At 37.8% G+C, this 16,432-nt stretch overlaps 2 protein-coding genes across 2 annotated transcripts in view; both read left to right on the plus strand.

Annotated features, from left to right (window-relative positions):
- LOC134755207 (uncharacterized) overlaps nt 1-16,432 on the plus strand; it is a 417,347-nt gene that overhangs the window by 235,737 nt on the left and 165,178 nt on the right. The window lies entirely within an intron of this gene.
- The window catches only part of LOC134755237 (protein obstructor-E-like), a 57,142-nt gene that overhangs the window by 36,750 nt on the left and 3,960 nt on the right, over nt 1-16,432 (plus strand). The window contains exons 3-4 of the mRNA XM_063691759.1: nt 9,524-9,763; nt 11,429-11,617. Coding sequence (XP_063547829.1) covers nt 9,524-9,763; nt 11,429-11,617 — 429 coding nt within the window. The remainder of the gene's footprint in view (nt 1-9,523; nt 9,764-11,428; nt 11,618-16,432) is intronic.

The raw sequence follows: 16,432 nt of genomic DNA on the forward strand, positions 1-16,432 counted from the left end.
CCACCTGTATATTAAGTTATTTCAATCGTCATTGCTTCTATAGAACAAAGCCTTAATTTGATGCCTTTGGAACAATTTATACTTAGGTATTCGTATTCAATTATAAGAATTTGATTGATGTACTATTATGAACAAATCAGATTGTATGAAATTAACACAGAGCGCAGAGATTAAGTGTTTTATGTTTCCTTAGATTGATTTACATACAACAAACGTGATTTTTTGTCGTTTTTAGGGTTCCGTACCTCAAAAGAAAAAAACGGAACCCTTATAGGATCACTCGTGCGTCTGTCTGTCTGTCCGTCTGTCCGTCTGTCACAGCCTATTTTCTCCGAAACTACAGGACCAATTAAGTTAAAATTTGGTATACATATATAAGTTTTTGACCCAAAGACGGACATGTAATGTAAATAAATTAATTTTAAACACGGGGGCCGCTTTTGGGGGGTAAATGAGAAAATTAAAAAAATAAAGTTTTTCAAACTATATCGTCGTGTTACATATCAAATGAAAGAGCTCTTTGTGAGAATCTCAAATGTATTTTGTTTATAATTTTACGATAAACATTTAAGAAGTTATTCAAGAAAATAGGCAAATAATGACCATTCCCCCCCCCCTTTATCTCCGAAACTACTGGGTCTAAAATTTCGAAAAAATACACATAATAGATCTTTACCTAAAGATGACAGGAAAACCTATTAGAAATATGCAGTCAAGCGTGAGTCGGACTTAATTACTTAGTTTTTGATCCGACCCCTACTGGTTTTTTAAAGACATTTCACGCACGTTTCACATAAAAAATACATTGTTTAAATTGTGTGAAGTACGGAACCCTTGGAACGCGAGTCCGACTCGCACTTGGCCGGTTTTTTTGTGAAATGGTACGGAACCCTTCGTGCGCAAGTCCGACTCGCAATTGGCCGTTTTTTTAATTACCTTAATTAAAAAAACGATTTTAGTTCAAAATATTTGCAAATGTCGTAATTTTGTTATTTTTTTTTTAATAAAACTAAACTAAAATAATTTTAGTTTATGTTTGGCCGGGCCTTATGTAATTCTTGTAATTGAGTCCTCAACTACTAAATATTTATGCAAATCAGTGTCGTGTTAGAACTATTATTACTTTATGTTACAATGTGTTTAATTTATGGGAAAATTGCAACGAAAGTAAGCATTTTAATTGGTTTTAACTTGAATCCTGTGTGCACCTGTAGCTGTAACGCTCCGCTAGTCACTTGGCAGTATAGTGATGGAGTGATTTCTAAGATGGCGATGAGTGAATTGTCTATTTTTGTATGGGATTTTGAACAGCGCGCCAAGCGGGACGTTGTGGAAAATCAAAATCCCATACAAAATACAAACGTCACGTCACGCTATCGAATGAAATGAACACTAGGGGTACAGGAACGGGGATCATGAGTTGTTGTAGATACGAGTAGTACACGTAGGGTTGCCAACTGTGATTCAGAGATTCGCGGTACATTTACGATCACATTGCGGGACCAGGCTTAAAACCGCGGGACACCAACACGCGACCTCACTCTCACTTAATGCTTGTTTGCCACCGACGTGGTATAAAATAAGTCACATTTGTTTTTGAGGAAAAGGGTGGTGCAAAAACCAATACCTACAAAATGTCTAATAAAACCCACACGTGTACCGGACGGGAAGTCCTGCCAAAGATTGCATCTTGCATCCAATTTGTTCCTCATACACGCATTATCCCCTTTCACGGGAAAACCACTTAACGATGGACTAATTGGATTGGAAAATCGATGGAAAGTGGCCACCGGTGTACAAATTGGCGGTCTACGGTCTACTCGGAATATCAAGAGCGGCGTGCGAATTTTAAAAATCTTTCTGATTAGATACGAATTATGAATTGAAATTCCACAACACGTTTACTTTAAGGCGGTTCCCTGAGCCAGAAGGCGAAAATCTCCTTATATGATCATGTTTTTCTAAGCGGCTTTGATATTCGTAGACGTGGAAAAAATATATGTAGTTCTTGACTATATTATCTTTAACAATATAGTTTCCGATACACGAATTATGACACTTCGCTCGATACAATTAATTCCCAAAGTAACCTCTAACTCGGACTTTTAATCCTACTTGGTTATTTATTATGTGATACTATAAACAAAAAAAGAAGAAAAAACAATCTTAACATAAATAGTAATTTCATAGCTTTAGAATTTCGATATTGTAAGGTAACATTTTTAAAATAAATAAAAACCGACAAAATTCGATCAAAATTGACACTTGGCGCGTATGTTCTTTCCCGTTCTTTCTTGCGAAATGTGACAAAGACAGCGGTAAACCGATGGAACAGCCTTAACGGTACTTAGTCGTGTACTTTAAAATTACCTACCTCCGAAGTTCCGTTAATAAATAATAATGAAATTCCTTAGTTTTAAATAAGAGATTTTTAAGTTACGATTACTATGTACATAATTATCGCCCGGTAATATACCAAGTCAACCCACGACTTCTTTGATCGACTTTTCACACGTGCTAGATAAATGTTTAATTGTTGTATATTGTATATGCCACCACGGCGGAAAAAAAGCGTAGGTACGGCGTAGTGGCGATTAGACTACTGAGGAATGTTAGGAATGTTGGGCGTCATGACAGTGATGGTGACAGGTCTCATTTTATACGTACGGGCGCGGCGCACACCCCCCCATTTCCTCGACCTCCGAATGCACGGAATTGGCGCGCGGACAGTAGGTCCGCGTCGAAAGTATCTACCTACCATTCATGAGATATATCTGTAGGTAAGTATATAACTAGAACAATTAAACTTTTGCAAATACTGGACGCGAACTGTAGAAATATATCCAGTATTCCAGGTTGGCAGATACTTTTGGCGCCTTGTATTTTAAATTTGCCGCCTCGATCGATTCGATTCGATCCCGCCCCGCAGTTAAAATCCCGCCCCGCATGTATGCTGTCGAGAAATAGCCCTGTGGCTGTGGTCTTAATTTCAACACTAGACCGCTAATCGATGTGCTGGCACCTTTTGAAGCCGGATAATCTGACGACAATTTTTGGATTCCATGCAGCCTGTTGCGGAATTAATTACTTTTTAATCGCACTTCAAATTAGTTTTACTCAATATGTTTATACTGTATGCTAAGGGCTCGAATAAATCGTAAACATAATACTCGTAATTCATCTTTTGCGCACCGAAATGTAACATTTCTAAAAACATGGGCGACGCCAAAGGTTGGCAGGGGGGGGGGGAGGCTGCCCTCCCCCTGGAGAACAAAATTTCTAACTAAATGTATGCCCATCAGCTGACGCCCTTGTTTAAAAAAATGTGCGACTTTTTTAATAAAACTAATAATTATTCCGTGAATGTAACTTTTTTCTACTCGGAATCACAGCCTCTTTCCTTACCAACAGGGGCACAAAGTGTTTCAAATATTTCAAATATGTAAAGTAACACAATGAGAAAACAATTGTGGCATTTAGCTTTTAGGACGGAATGCTGGGTTGAAAAATAATAAAATCACCAAAAAATTTCACGGTAAAAAAGTGGAATACTTTTAACAAAATGTTCATATATCTATATGCTATATGCTATTTATAATAAAACACGCCTAAATATCCCACTTATCATGTCTGCCTGGTCCAGTAATGGTTGTAATTTTTCTTACATTTTCACCCACGCGTGCGCAACGAAAAAGCTTTCACCCAATGCTTCACCGCGTAGACAATGGCGTGGGAAAATGCAAAAATACAGCCGCGTTCGTGTCGGGCCACGCACCACCATTGGTTCAATTTGGTTCCGTACACTTTACTCGTGATCCGAGGAATTGTACAAACCCAGTTTGGCCCCTACTTCCCGCAGTTGGCGGAGTTTTGTTTTCATCACCTTGGCTATGGATAGAACCCTAAAAACGTTATCTAATTAATATGGCTAAAGCCATAAATATTTTGCGGTGAAAGTACAAATATTGGAAATTAAATGAATGATTCGATATGCATCAACACGACCGCGTCGTAAAGTTGAACGCCGGTTCGAACATAACTGAGTTTTATATAAACAATAGAATACACAATAACTTCACAACTTTCCATCTCGTCGATTGCCTAATAAAGCTAACTAAGGAACGAAGTAATTATAGCAAAGATCGAATCTTGGTTATGTTTCCCATGAAAATACGATGTTACCTACTGTGTTCAATACGGATAAGATGGTTGCGCTTTTACACACCTACTTTTTTTGGATTTTATGGACTAGTTAGACCTTTAAGACAAAAATCAGCGCTAGTCAACATTGCAGTAGTTAGCGGATAAAATAACGCGCCAAAAGTATTTGCCACGCTTTAATAGTTACTACAAAATACTTAGTGCCACCTGCACCATCCCTCTAACCCGAGGTTAACCGGTTAAACTTGGAGTTACCATGGTTATTAACACAATTTGACACTGGGTTAACGGTTTAACCGGTTAACCCCGGGTCAGTGGGATGGTGCAAGTGGCGCTTAGAGCGATACAATACATCTAGGTACAGTTTACGTTCAAACGTATTTGCCTCTCTCATTACGTACGCGTAACCAAATTCGCGTATATTGATGCCGATTGCCTACCAAACTACAAAATATAGGTATACATTTCACAGCATTGCCCATATTCCCTTCAAATTCGGAATCACGGAGGGAATCTATATAACCGAATAAGGGAATCTATATAACCGATAAAACCGAAAAAGGCACGGCGCAGGGATCCATAATTGGCCCAACGGAATACCTGCTATATGTTAATGATATGTGCAACATAATAACTGAGGGCTCTGTCTATCAGTTCGCGGACGACACATGCATTATCACAGCCGATCGTGACATAGCTGCCGCAGAACGCATAATGCAATCCAACTTCAATACCCTCTGCAAATGGGCGCACGATGTCGGTTTAGTAATTAACGCCCAAAAGACCAAGATAATGCATATTCGTTCAGCTCACAATAAAACTACTCATAATATTACTGTATTTGTACACCAACATAGCTGCCTGCACCAGCATAATATCACAACGTGTAACTGTGTAAAAATTGAAGTGGTCACAGAGCACATGTACCTTGGGTTAATAATCGACCACAGATTCAGCTGGGGACCGCACATTAATTATGTGTGCGATAAGTTGAGAGCCATCTTAAGTAAAATGTCAACATTAAGATATAAGTTACCGTACAAAACCCTACGTATGTTGTACTTAGCCCTTGCTGACTCTGTGATCGGTTACGCTCTGAGTACTTATGGTAAAACCTATAAAACATTTATAGAAAAAATATATAACTTACAAATAAGATTATTGAAGACACTTGTACCTAAACATATCAAAAAGAAGTACGAAACAGACTATTCCCAACTTTTCAAATACTGTAATATACCCCCAGTTCAAAATATGTGTAAACTAGCCATACTAACAGAATGCATAATGTTACTAAACTAAAAGAACACAAAAGATGTACAAAACTAAGAAGTCTACAGAACCAAAACAAATATTGTATACCCAAATATAACAACATATATGGCACTAGGCTGTACACATGTACATATATTACCTAAAATATTAAATGATCTGCCAGAAGTTGTTTGTGCTAAATATTTAAATGGTAAACATATAAAAAAATTCGTTAAAATGCACTTATTAAAAACTAACGACACAAGCTATGTTTTTTTTTTTATGATGAATAGGCAGGCGTTTGACCACGATTTGTATACTAAGAATCATGCTTATGATAAGATATAGGATATAATATTGTTTTTCTTTAAGTTATTCTCGAACTCCCCATCGGCACACAAACCTCCATAAGGTTTTGCCTACGATGGGTCTTGTAATGATCTAACAAACTGTAATTTCCTTATTCAATCCTTATTCAATAAAAAAAAAAAAATATAGATTCCCTTGAAATCCGGAATTACGGAAAGTCATTTTATTTCGTTTTGTATAGTGACACCAAACGTTAATTAGAAACCCCACTCCTACACGTGTTAACCGACACCGGGTGTTTTGTAATTGCATTCCCTCGGGCCTTGTTTCTATTTTAGGCACAGACGAAACTTAAAACTGCACTGGTTTCGTGATTTTTGGACTTTTCCTTTCTCGATTGTTAGGGAATGATTTCTTGCGTTGCTGGGAAGGCCCTGGGAATGTTGAAATATGCATTAAAATTGAGATAATTTCAAACAGAAACCTGTAGAGACAGACCACGCTAAGTTTTCATCATAATGACGCTTAAGTCATTAGTGCAAATTTGGGCTATTTAGAACATTTATAAAAAAACGAAATGACAAAAAACTACTTATTGTATAAATATCGAACCTGCTCAGAAAATTGCACGAGAATCAATTGAGATGTGTGAGTTATAGAGGAGAAGATCCGGACATACGAAAGTATTTTTGCCCAAGCTGAAACGGAGACCTTCGCTTTCACTCGCTCAGTTACACCAAGCAAAAACTTAATCTAATGAAAAAAAGAGACTTAATCTTAAAAAGTAAGCTATCGCAATTTTTGTAGTGTTAAAAAATGGATACCCGAATACAATAGTAATTTTTCCCGTGACGTGAATATCTCAAATTTTCCGAAATTTGCCGGGCACCTGGGCGCTCAGCCTTAAACTGCATCTGCAAACCTACATGACCCAATGGCATGCAAAATTGATGAATCACTTCAATAAAACCCAGCTTCGATTTCAAAATAATTTACTATAACTTGTATCTTTACAAAGCTGGTGTTTAAAAGCAACTAGCTGTGTCTAGTGGGGTAAGGTTCAAAATTGCGCGGACACTACAGAAAATACGACGTTTATTCTTTAATCGTAACGTTTTGGAACGCAAAGCTTTCATCGGCTGCTGTCCGTGCCTAACAGGTGTTACAACCGCAGATTCGATGCGGGCAAACATGGATGAATAAACAAAATGTTTCTAACAACAGACTGAAAAGTAAAAAGATACTGATTATGGACTGTTATGACCCACCTGCACTATCCCACTAACCCGAGGTTAAGCGGTTAAACCGTTAACCAAGTGTCAAGTTGTACTGGTAACCATGGTAACTCTAGGTTTAACCGGTTAAGCCAGGGTTAATGAAATGGTGCAAGTGGCCCAGAGTCACACGTACCATGTACCTAGCCGCCGCCATCATACAAAAAAAGTTACATTCTGAAATGACATGAAATTTGCCATGAGCATGACATGTATGAGACTTGTGTCTATGTCTGGTACTAGTTTTAGACAGTTTGTGTGATTCTCAAGAAGATTTATTAGTATTATTTATCTGAATCTTAATAGCTTAAGGCCGTTCCGTCGGTTTGCCGCTGTCTCTGTCACATTTCGCAAGAAAAAACGCGAAAGATCATGCGCGCCAAGTGTCAATTTTGATCGAATTTTGTCGATTTTTATTTATTTTAAAAACGTTACCCTACAATATCGAAATTAGATAATTACAAATTTTAAGCTATGAAATTATTACTTAAGTTAAGATTGTTTTTTCTTCTTTTTTTATTTATAGTATCACATAATAAATAACCGAGTAAAGTTAGATTAAAAGTCCGAGTTAGAGGTTACTTTGGGAATTAATTGTATCGAGCGAAGTGTCATAATTCGTGTATCGGAAGCTATGATATTAAAGATAATATAGTCAAGACCTACATATATTTTTTCCACATCTACGAATATCAACGACTCTTAGAAAAACAGGATCATATAAGGAGATTTTTCGCCTTCTGGCTCAGGGAACCGCCTTAACATTACCTATTTAATTATTGTAAAAATGTAAAAAGAACGCCTTAAACATTTTATTTTTCTTTACATAAGTAGTTCGGTATTAAAATAAAAGTTTATGCTTATTTTATGTACGTGCCAGTTTTTAGAGATCCCTAAAGTTGTCTACTTTCTTTCCGATACGGTCCTTATAACCCTTAGTTTCTCTGATAATTAGCACCATTCCATACAATATCACTTGCCAGAGATAAATTCCTCTAAGATTATATGTTTATTATAAATAAATTCCAAAGCCTCTTCATGATTTAACCGCTGAACCGATTTAGATAAAATTTGATATAGAGATAGTTTGAATCCCTAGCTGGGAAGGACAAAGTTATAATAACAGAAATCATCAGTTTAGATATGATCATATACAGGGTGATCAATCCAAATAGGTCAGTAGGGGGAGGTCAGAAACTATGAGAGATAGCGACATCTATTGTTAGGAACCATGGCTTCGATTTTAGATTTAATAATAATGGCATTCAAACTTTTTTTTTCAAAGCGCTGGTGGCCTAGCGGTAAGGGCGTGCGACTTGCAATCTGGAGATAGAGGGTTCAAACCCCGACTTCGTACCAATGAGTGTTTCGAAACTTATGTACGAAATATCTTATATATTTACCACTTGCTTTTCGGTGAAACATCGTGAGGGAACCGGACTAATCCCAATAAGGCCTAGTTTCCCCTCTGGGTTGGAAGGTCAGATGGCAGTCGTTTTCGTAAAAACTAGTGCCCACGTCAATTCTTGGGATTGGTTGCCAAGCAGACCCCAGGCTCCCATTAGCCGAGGCAAAATGCCGGGACAACGCGAGGAAGATGATGGCATTCATTTTTTTCTAATTTTTTATTCCAATTTCAGGATCAATTATACAAACAAATACTACAAGCGATTACATAAAGAATATTGACCAGGTTCGATTCCCGGTTATGTATGAGGGTATAAAAAAAGTTTGAAATTATTAAATCTAAAATCGACGCCATGGTTCCTTTTCAAACAGATTTCGCTTTCTCATAGTTTCTGACTTCTCTATACTGACCCATTTGGATTGATCACCCTGTATTATATATGTAAAACATAACACTCCTTTTGTTAAAATGGATAAGAACGTATACCGATTAAGCCGGAAACGAAAGCTCAGTCTATTTACCGTAAAAAAAGGAAAAGGAAATGGTACCTGTTTTTCGCCATTTTTCGACATAATTAAATGACTCTTTTCCGGTCTTTTCGTCTTTCTTTTGACGTGCGGTGGTTTTTAAGATTATTACGTTTCAGTTCACGGACCTCAGACGTCAAAGAAATACATAATTCATGTATTTTACTTTGCGTCAGCTATTGTTAGGTAGGTTGTAGGTACTATAGGTACGTATGAATATGTGTAGGTTGCATTTGAAAGCTTGAAATTGGATGTACGGCCACGGGCCGGCAGTGGCCAATAATATTATGTGTCTATCTCCTTGATATCAATTTTAAATAATCCTATACATAATTATTTACAAAGTTACATATTAGGTACCTTAAGGTTACGCCTAATAAAAAAACAAGCTATAAGTTTTAAGGGGCTTGGTGAACTTACAATAATATTTTATCATCCATTAGTATCATCCCACTAACCCGTGGTTAACCGGTTAAACCGTTAACCTTGTGTCAAAATATACTGGTAACCGTGGTAACTCTAGGTTTAACCGGTTAACCCCAGGTTAGTGAATAGTGCAAGTGGGTCTAAGAGATCTTTTTTCTTTACAGTTGCCATCTCCCTCGCGTCGGTTGTCACCTGCGCGCAGATCGAAGACCCCTGCAAGGCTAAGTCACGCGTAGTCGGCGACGACAAATATTGCGACAAGTACTGGGAGTGCGACAACGGGCAGTCGGTGCAGTACGACTGTCCTAACGGCCTGGTGTTCGCTGGGAAGCACAGGGGCGTGACTGAGGGCTGCGATTACCCTTGGAGGTCGAACTACTGCGAGTACCCTAAGGTTCAGATAAGTAAGTACATTGTTTGACATAATGCCAACAACGGCCGCTTTCTATTACCGCACCGCTCGCCGCCGGCAGGGCGTTCATTCTCAAACATCAAACATTTATTCAGCAAATAGGCCACAGGGGCACTTTTACATGTCAATTTTTACAAGCAATAAAATTAACCAAAAATTACAAGAAACAATTACAAATATGGAATCAATGAAATATTAGATACTTTGTTAGAGATGTATCCAGTCTAAATGTCGAATTAGATAAAAAAAACTAATAAAAAATAAACAACAGACAATTACTAAAATTGTTAAGAGATGTAAAAGTCTCTAGGTGTCAGATATAAAATATAAAAAACCGGCCAAGTGCGAGTCGGACTCGCGCACGAAGGGTTCCGTACCATTACGGAAATAACAGCAAAAAAATCACGTTTGTTGTATGGGAGCCCCATTTAAATATTTATATTATTCTGTTTTTAGTATTTGTTGTTATAGCGGCAACAGAAATACATCATCTGTGAAAATTTCAACTGTCTAGCTATCACGTTTCATGAGATACAGCCTGGTGACAGACAGACAGACGGACAGCGAAGTCTTAGTAATAGGGTCCCGTTTTTACGCGCACGTATTGTCTCTGGTGTTGCAGGCGACCATAGGCTACGGTGACTGCTTACCATCAGGCGGGTCGTATGCTTGTTTACCACCGACGTAGTATACAAAAAAAAATACTGGGAGTGCAACTACGGCCAGTACGACTTAACGGTCAGAGTGGGTATCTAACGGGTGCGAGGTTGTTGTGAAGGGGTACCCATATGGTTCAGTTAAGTAAGTAGCGTAAAACACGCAACTATACTATAGTCCAAAAGCTTCGACTATGGTACAAAGTTAACTTGAATATCTTCGTTTAGTTGGGACTACTATTTCTAATAGTACCTAGTCTATGGTTAAATATTTATGTAAATGGAAGAAATAACTCAGACAAAACGAAATGAACATTGGTACTTGTACTTAAAGTTGTGGACCATAGTTGTAATACTCTACAATGTGTAGTTGGATGGCTTTACGGTACAATAGATTTGATGGCTCCTCTACACGATGGGCCATCATACTGGCCCACTAAGATGGGCCAGCGTGTAGAGAGGGTAGTGGTGTCGGATGGCTTGTGGCGCGGCGGGATGGCGATGGGATGGCCACGGTGTTTGTTTTTCATCCGCACATCAAAGGTAGTGGGCCAACGATGGCGCGTACGCATCTACACGTGGCGTGGCCCATTCCATAGTGCGTGCTCTCGACCATCGCAGGGCCATACGCCGGCACGTTTCCAATCCAGTATCATTTTAGTCCATACCATAATAGTCGTACCATAATATTCACTAGAATATTATGGTTGGACTAGCAGAATAGGCTCTAGTCGTCGAGTTTGCTATTTACAATATAATACAGATAAATATAACATAAAGATAGTTTATTATTCAAGTAGGCATATAACAATGCGCTTATGAAAGTCAAATAAAGCTCCGCCGGCTCTAACCCTACACTCGAGAAGATTTAAATCCCTGGCCCTCCTCAATTGGAGGAAGGTATCTCAATATGGGACCGGCAACAAACTCGGCGGGACATGTCTTTTCAAAACATTAATACAATACAAGTAATATATAATGCGATTTGTTATCCCCACCAGATCCTCCGATCGGCACGGAGCACTGCGACTGGTTGTACGGCATCTTCGGGCACGAGACCTCATGCACGCGCTATTGGACGTGCTGGAACGGCACGGCCACCGAGCAGCTCTGCATCGGCGGGCTGCTGTACAACGAGCACGCGCATTCCTGCGACTGGCCCGAGAACGTCGACGGCTGCCAGAAACACCGTAAGTCTGCAATGTTATTTCGTTAACCAAGCGACATATACTCTTAGCTTCTTTGCGAGATTTAATCAGAATTTTTTTTTTGACTTTAGGTCACAGGGCGAACACGCTATGCATTAAAAATCATTTGCGTTTCTATGTGTGAACGGCACGTCTGTACACGCGTCATGCGTCATTGTGTTAAGTTGCTTAAAAACCGCACTGAGCGTGCGCCAAAAGGTCGTCAATCTGCTGTCGCGGGGCGAGGTAATTCGAGTCGGGGCGGGGCGGTGCGTGGCCGTTCTGTATGATAAATACTATTACTTAATACTTATTCTGTGCCGTAAGTCTGCAATGTTATCTCGTTAAAAACCAAGCGACATATACTATTATCCTCTTTGCGATTTAATCAGAAAAATGTGTTGACTTTAGGGGCCTTGGTTTCCGTTTCTACTTCCTTTCATTATTAATCTTAAGTACTAACTACTAAGATTTTAGATATTTTAAGTGCATGGATTTGAGAATGGTGCGATATCGGCCGTTTTTTCAGACCCGAAGGCACCTTAAAGAGTAAAATAGTCAAATAGTTTTTTCCTCCTTTTTGGGTAGTTTTGTTCATTTCTGTTAATCACGGCGGCCGAATGCGCCCGGACCAAAGAGAGAGAGAGAGAACTCCAAAGTGTTGGCTGGAGGGGGCCCCCTCCAGCCAACACTCGGGAGTTCTCTCCCTCTTTTTAGTTCTCCCTATGCGGAATCCCCAACCCCCACACTTGGTGGTATTTTGGTATTAATACCGGTAAGAAATCCTTGTGGTCCACCAAGAGATCGCTCCAATCTTACTCCAGCTCTCGGATGATAGGCGATTTATAGTTTCACGTTTATCATATAATAAATGTCGAATTAAGTACCTATGTCAGTCTAATCAATTACAGCGAAACAATTATGAGAGCATATAACCCTTGAACCAACGACTAGACGCAATCAATCAGTTAAATACGAGTGTAATATAATAACCAAAGAGCTGACAAATGAGACGGTTCGATTACGATCATTGTTTCGGCGAATAGCCGGTTAATTATTCGATTATTAAATCGATTTCTCCTGTCAAACTAGCCGAGCGATTAATCGATGCGGCTGATTGTAATCCAATCAGTTGTAGTCTAGGAGCTGTTTTTGTCGTTAGTGAAATATAAAAACTAGTGCCTACGTCAATTCTTGGGATTAGTTGTCAAGCGGATCCAGGCTCCCATGAGCTGTGGCAAAATGCCGGGATAACACGAGGAAGAAAAGTGATATAAAAAAAGGTACAGAACAATACGGATATGATGGTCATATATACTATTTATCTACGTGACAGCCAGTCTCTTTCAGTCGCGTGGTGTTAAAAAGTGACACTGATTTTACCACATAGATAAAACTACCCATAGTACGCTTGCAGGATAGCTATGCTGGTCGCTAGCTAGTGTGTAATTTTTTATAGTGCTTTTGTTTATTTATTAATAAATTACAATCTTTTTGACGGTACGTCGCTTTGACTTGACCCCTTCGAAATAAAATTAAAATTAAGAACTCTAGGGAGTACTCTGTGCATCGCATCATTTTAATTTATTCCCAAATATGCATCATCATAATAAAAGTAACCATGCCTATCCGCGTTGAGGACTCATATTAAACCAAATCATATTTTTTCTTTAAATTATCTAGTGTCAAGTAGCGAAACTCTCAGAACTGGAAAGACTAATGCTTAACGATTTTCAGCTAATATTATAACCGGATTAACGGGAACTCTATTTTTAACTCCTTCTGCTTATAGTATTAGTTCAAATTTTTTGAGAAATACACTTGGTCAAATGCGCGACACATGTGACATCTAGTGTTGAGTAGCAGTACTGATAGTTCCGCTACATGACGCTAGATGTAGACTACGAAAATAATAGCCTTTTTGGTAACAAAACCGATGTATGGAGTGAGCACTAATGCTCTTAGATATAATTAAAATTTGGCGGATACCGCTGTTTATGAAGTTTTCAAGAGCGAGTCGTGCCTAGCTCCTAGCCTATATCGCGACGACAATCGTATGATACAGTTTACAAGCTATCCGATTAGGGAGAAAGTTAATGCGATGCGATTTCTGTCTGCTATCAATGGAAATCAGCCGTAATCTACGCATTGCTGGCTTTGTACTGTGGCGGTATCATAGTCGCATTTTTATCACTTGTCATGTCATGCGTCCCTTTGCACTTACATACATGTTAGGACAGGGTTCCTTAAACTTTTTGCAGTCACGGACCACTTTCACAATTTAAATAATTCCACGGACCCCGGTCAAAAATATTTTGAGAAAAAATCAAAACCTCATTTATATTTTAGTATGTTTACAGTAGGTAATTGACCTACTGCGCACCCCTGTTAAACAAGCTACGGACCCCTAGGGGGTCTGTGGACCCCACTTTAAGAAACCAAAAATATATAAAAAACCGACCATCTTAGCCCTACAGGGGCATGAATTTTGCTGCATCAATATTAATTATGTAAACAGTCGTGGAACTAAATCTAAAATGTCACTTTATGAAGGACTGTTTTCAGGGACCTTCTATTTAATATACACAACGTAAACGGCGACTTAACTATGTAGATACTTACTTAAATTAAAAAAAAAAAAAAAAAAAAAAAAAAAAAATATGTTTGCTGCAAGTACAAACCTCAAGCCTCAAGGCCTCTTTTACAAGTCAATACAACATTAATCTATTTTATTTTTATTTATTTTATTTATGTGTGTGATAATGTCATCAGGTGACGATCACAACTCACGACACGACATTTGTGACACACACATACGTAAAATTGATGAAAAAATTACGTTGATTTATGTATGATTTCTGTATGAAACAAAGTTTTTCTATTAATTTAGCGCAAATGAATATTCGAAAGTAGATAAATGAGCAAATATTTGTGTAGTAATAGTGTGTAGTGCCTTAATTAAAGCAGATTGAATTTTGTATGAAAATCGAACCACCTTAAGTACTACCATCAATTCATAACCGTAGTGAGCCTTATTGACCAAAATAAAGTTGATTTTCGTTCAACTCTTTTTTAGTAATTAGTGAGTTTAGGTTGTCACCTGACGTTGTCATCATTAATGATAAATGTATATTCATTTATGTCGTTTATAATGGCATTACCTCACTTTGTTCTATTGAAGTCGGTACAAAGTTAGCTGAGACAAACTCTATTTGACTTATGCACCAATTACCTACAGCCATATCTGGTTCAAATATTTGCTCACGCTCTATTTGCGGAAACCGTACGACTTTTCATCCTGTAGGATAATGTTGGCGGGACACATATGGCGTAAATAGGGTTGCCACTTTTTTTTAACAAATTCCTACTAACCTTATTAATGCGAAAGTAACTGTCTGTCTGTTACTAGTCTCTTCATACTTAAACCGCTGAAACGATATAGATGAAATTTGGTATAGAGATAGTTTGAGCTCCAGGGAAGGACATTAGTTTTTATCACTTACCATCATCATCATTCCACGCAGACGAAGTCGCGGGCAGAAGGCAAATAGAAAAAAACTGTCAAAATAACTGTATTTATACAACTTATGTAGGTACTTTTTAAAGAATATTTTAGTTTTATATTATAAACTTTTCTGATTATGGTTATAAATAAAATATTTTGTTACTTTATGCACTTTGTATATTTTAAAGTAAGTTTTGACCAAATATAATAGGGTATTTGACTGTATTTTAAATAAATTATTTTACACCATGCATCAAATAAAGCACCAGAAGATTAATAGAAAAACGTAGACAGCAGTTATATTTAGACACAATTTCTATTTTAAAACCCGTGTAAAACTATAAAGAGTAGGTAATTTGATTGTGACGTCACATGCTAGTGTTTCATATAAATTCCATAGTAGCAAAATCGTTTTGACAGTTCGAAAAAAGAAGCTGATTTGACTAGTAGCCAATTACCCTATACTATATAATGTAACACGGGTACGGAGCAACCCTGGTGACAAGGCACCTGCGCGCTGCGCCATGTCTGATTTCCATGGAAATTAAATTTCTCTGAAGACTGTAACGGTGTACATTACCGCTTGATACGATTTACAATGGTATACAGGGTGAGGAATAAAAACGTGTCATTGAGAAGTAAGATAGGTCAGTATGTGAGAATAGATAATGGAGTTGGCCGGTCGAAGTATTTAACAGATGGTGTTTTACTTCCTGTTAATCCCTAAAATTGTGTAAATCTTTTTTATTGGAATTTTATGGCCTGGATGACATGAATTTAAACCAAATCTCATAGAACAAAACTAGAGAGGTAAAACCTATGCTGGTGCCATGCAAACCTTGGGCAGTTGCCAATCCTATAAATATAAGTACTTATATTTAAAATTTGGTTGAACATTGTAAATAAAAATCTATTATCAATTTATCATTTACGTGTTTAAATGCAATATATGTATTTTTCCTGACCAGATTAGTGTCCATCCTGTATAAACTTACAGCGTGTAAACCATACAGCGTTTCCTTCTATATTAAGCTCCGCCGTAATTGGTTTATGCCCCGCGATTCAACTCGAATTTGCATTTAAGCTTGAAAGTGACACTGTGTAACTAAATGAGAGCTACACAGATCACTTCCCTGTACACGTGTAGCAATAAACACAGGGGTCAATTTTCAAATGAGTATTTTTTGCTGTAACAAAGTGATAATTCCAAATACATTGATCGAAAAGTTTTGCTATGGGTATGTTATCATTATAAAACTAATAAAAAAATATACTAATGTTCAAGTTTGAGAACAAATCAAATTATTTTTTTA

Source organism: Cydia strobilella, chromosome Z (genome assembly GCF_947568885.1).
Source record: "Cydia strobilella chromosome Z, ilCydStro3.1, whole genome shotgun sequence".
NCBI lineage: Eukaryota > Metazoa > Arthropoda > Insecta > Lepidoptera > Tortricidae > Cydia > Cydia strobilella.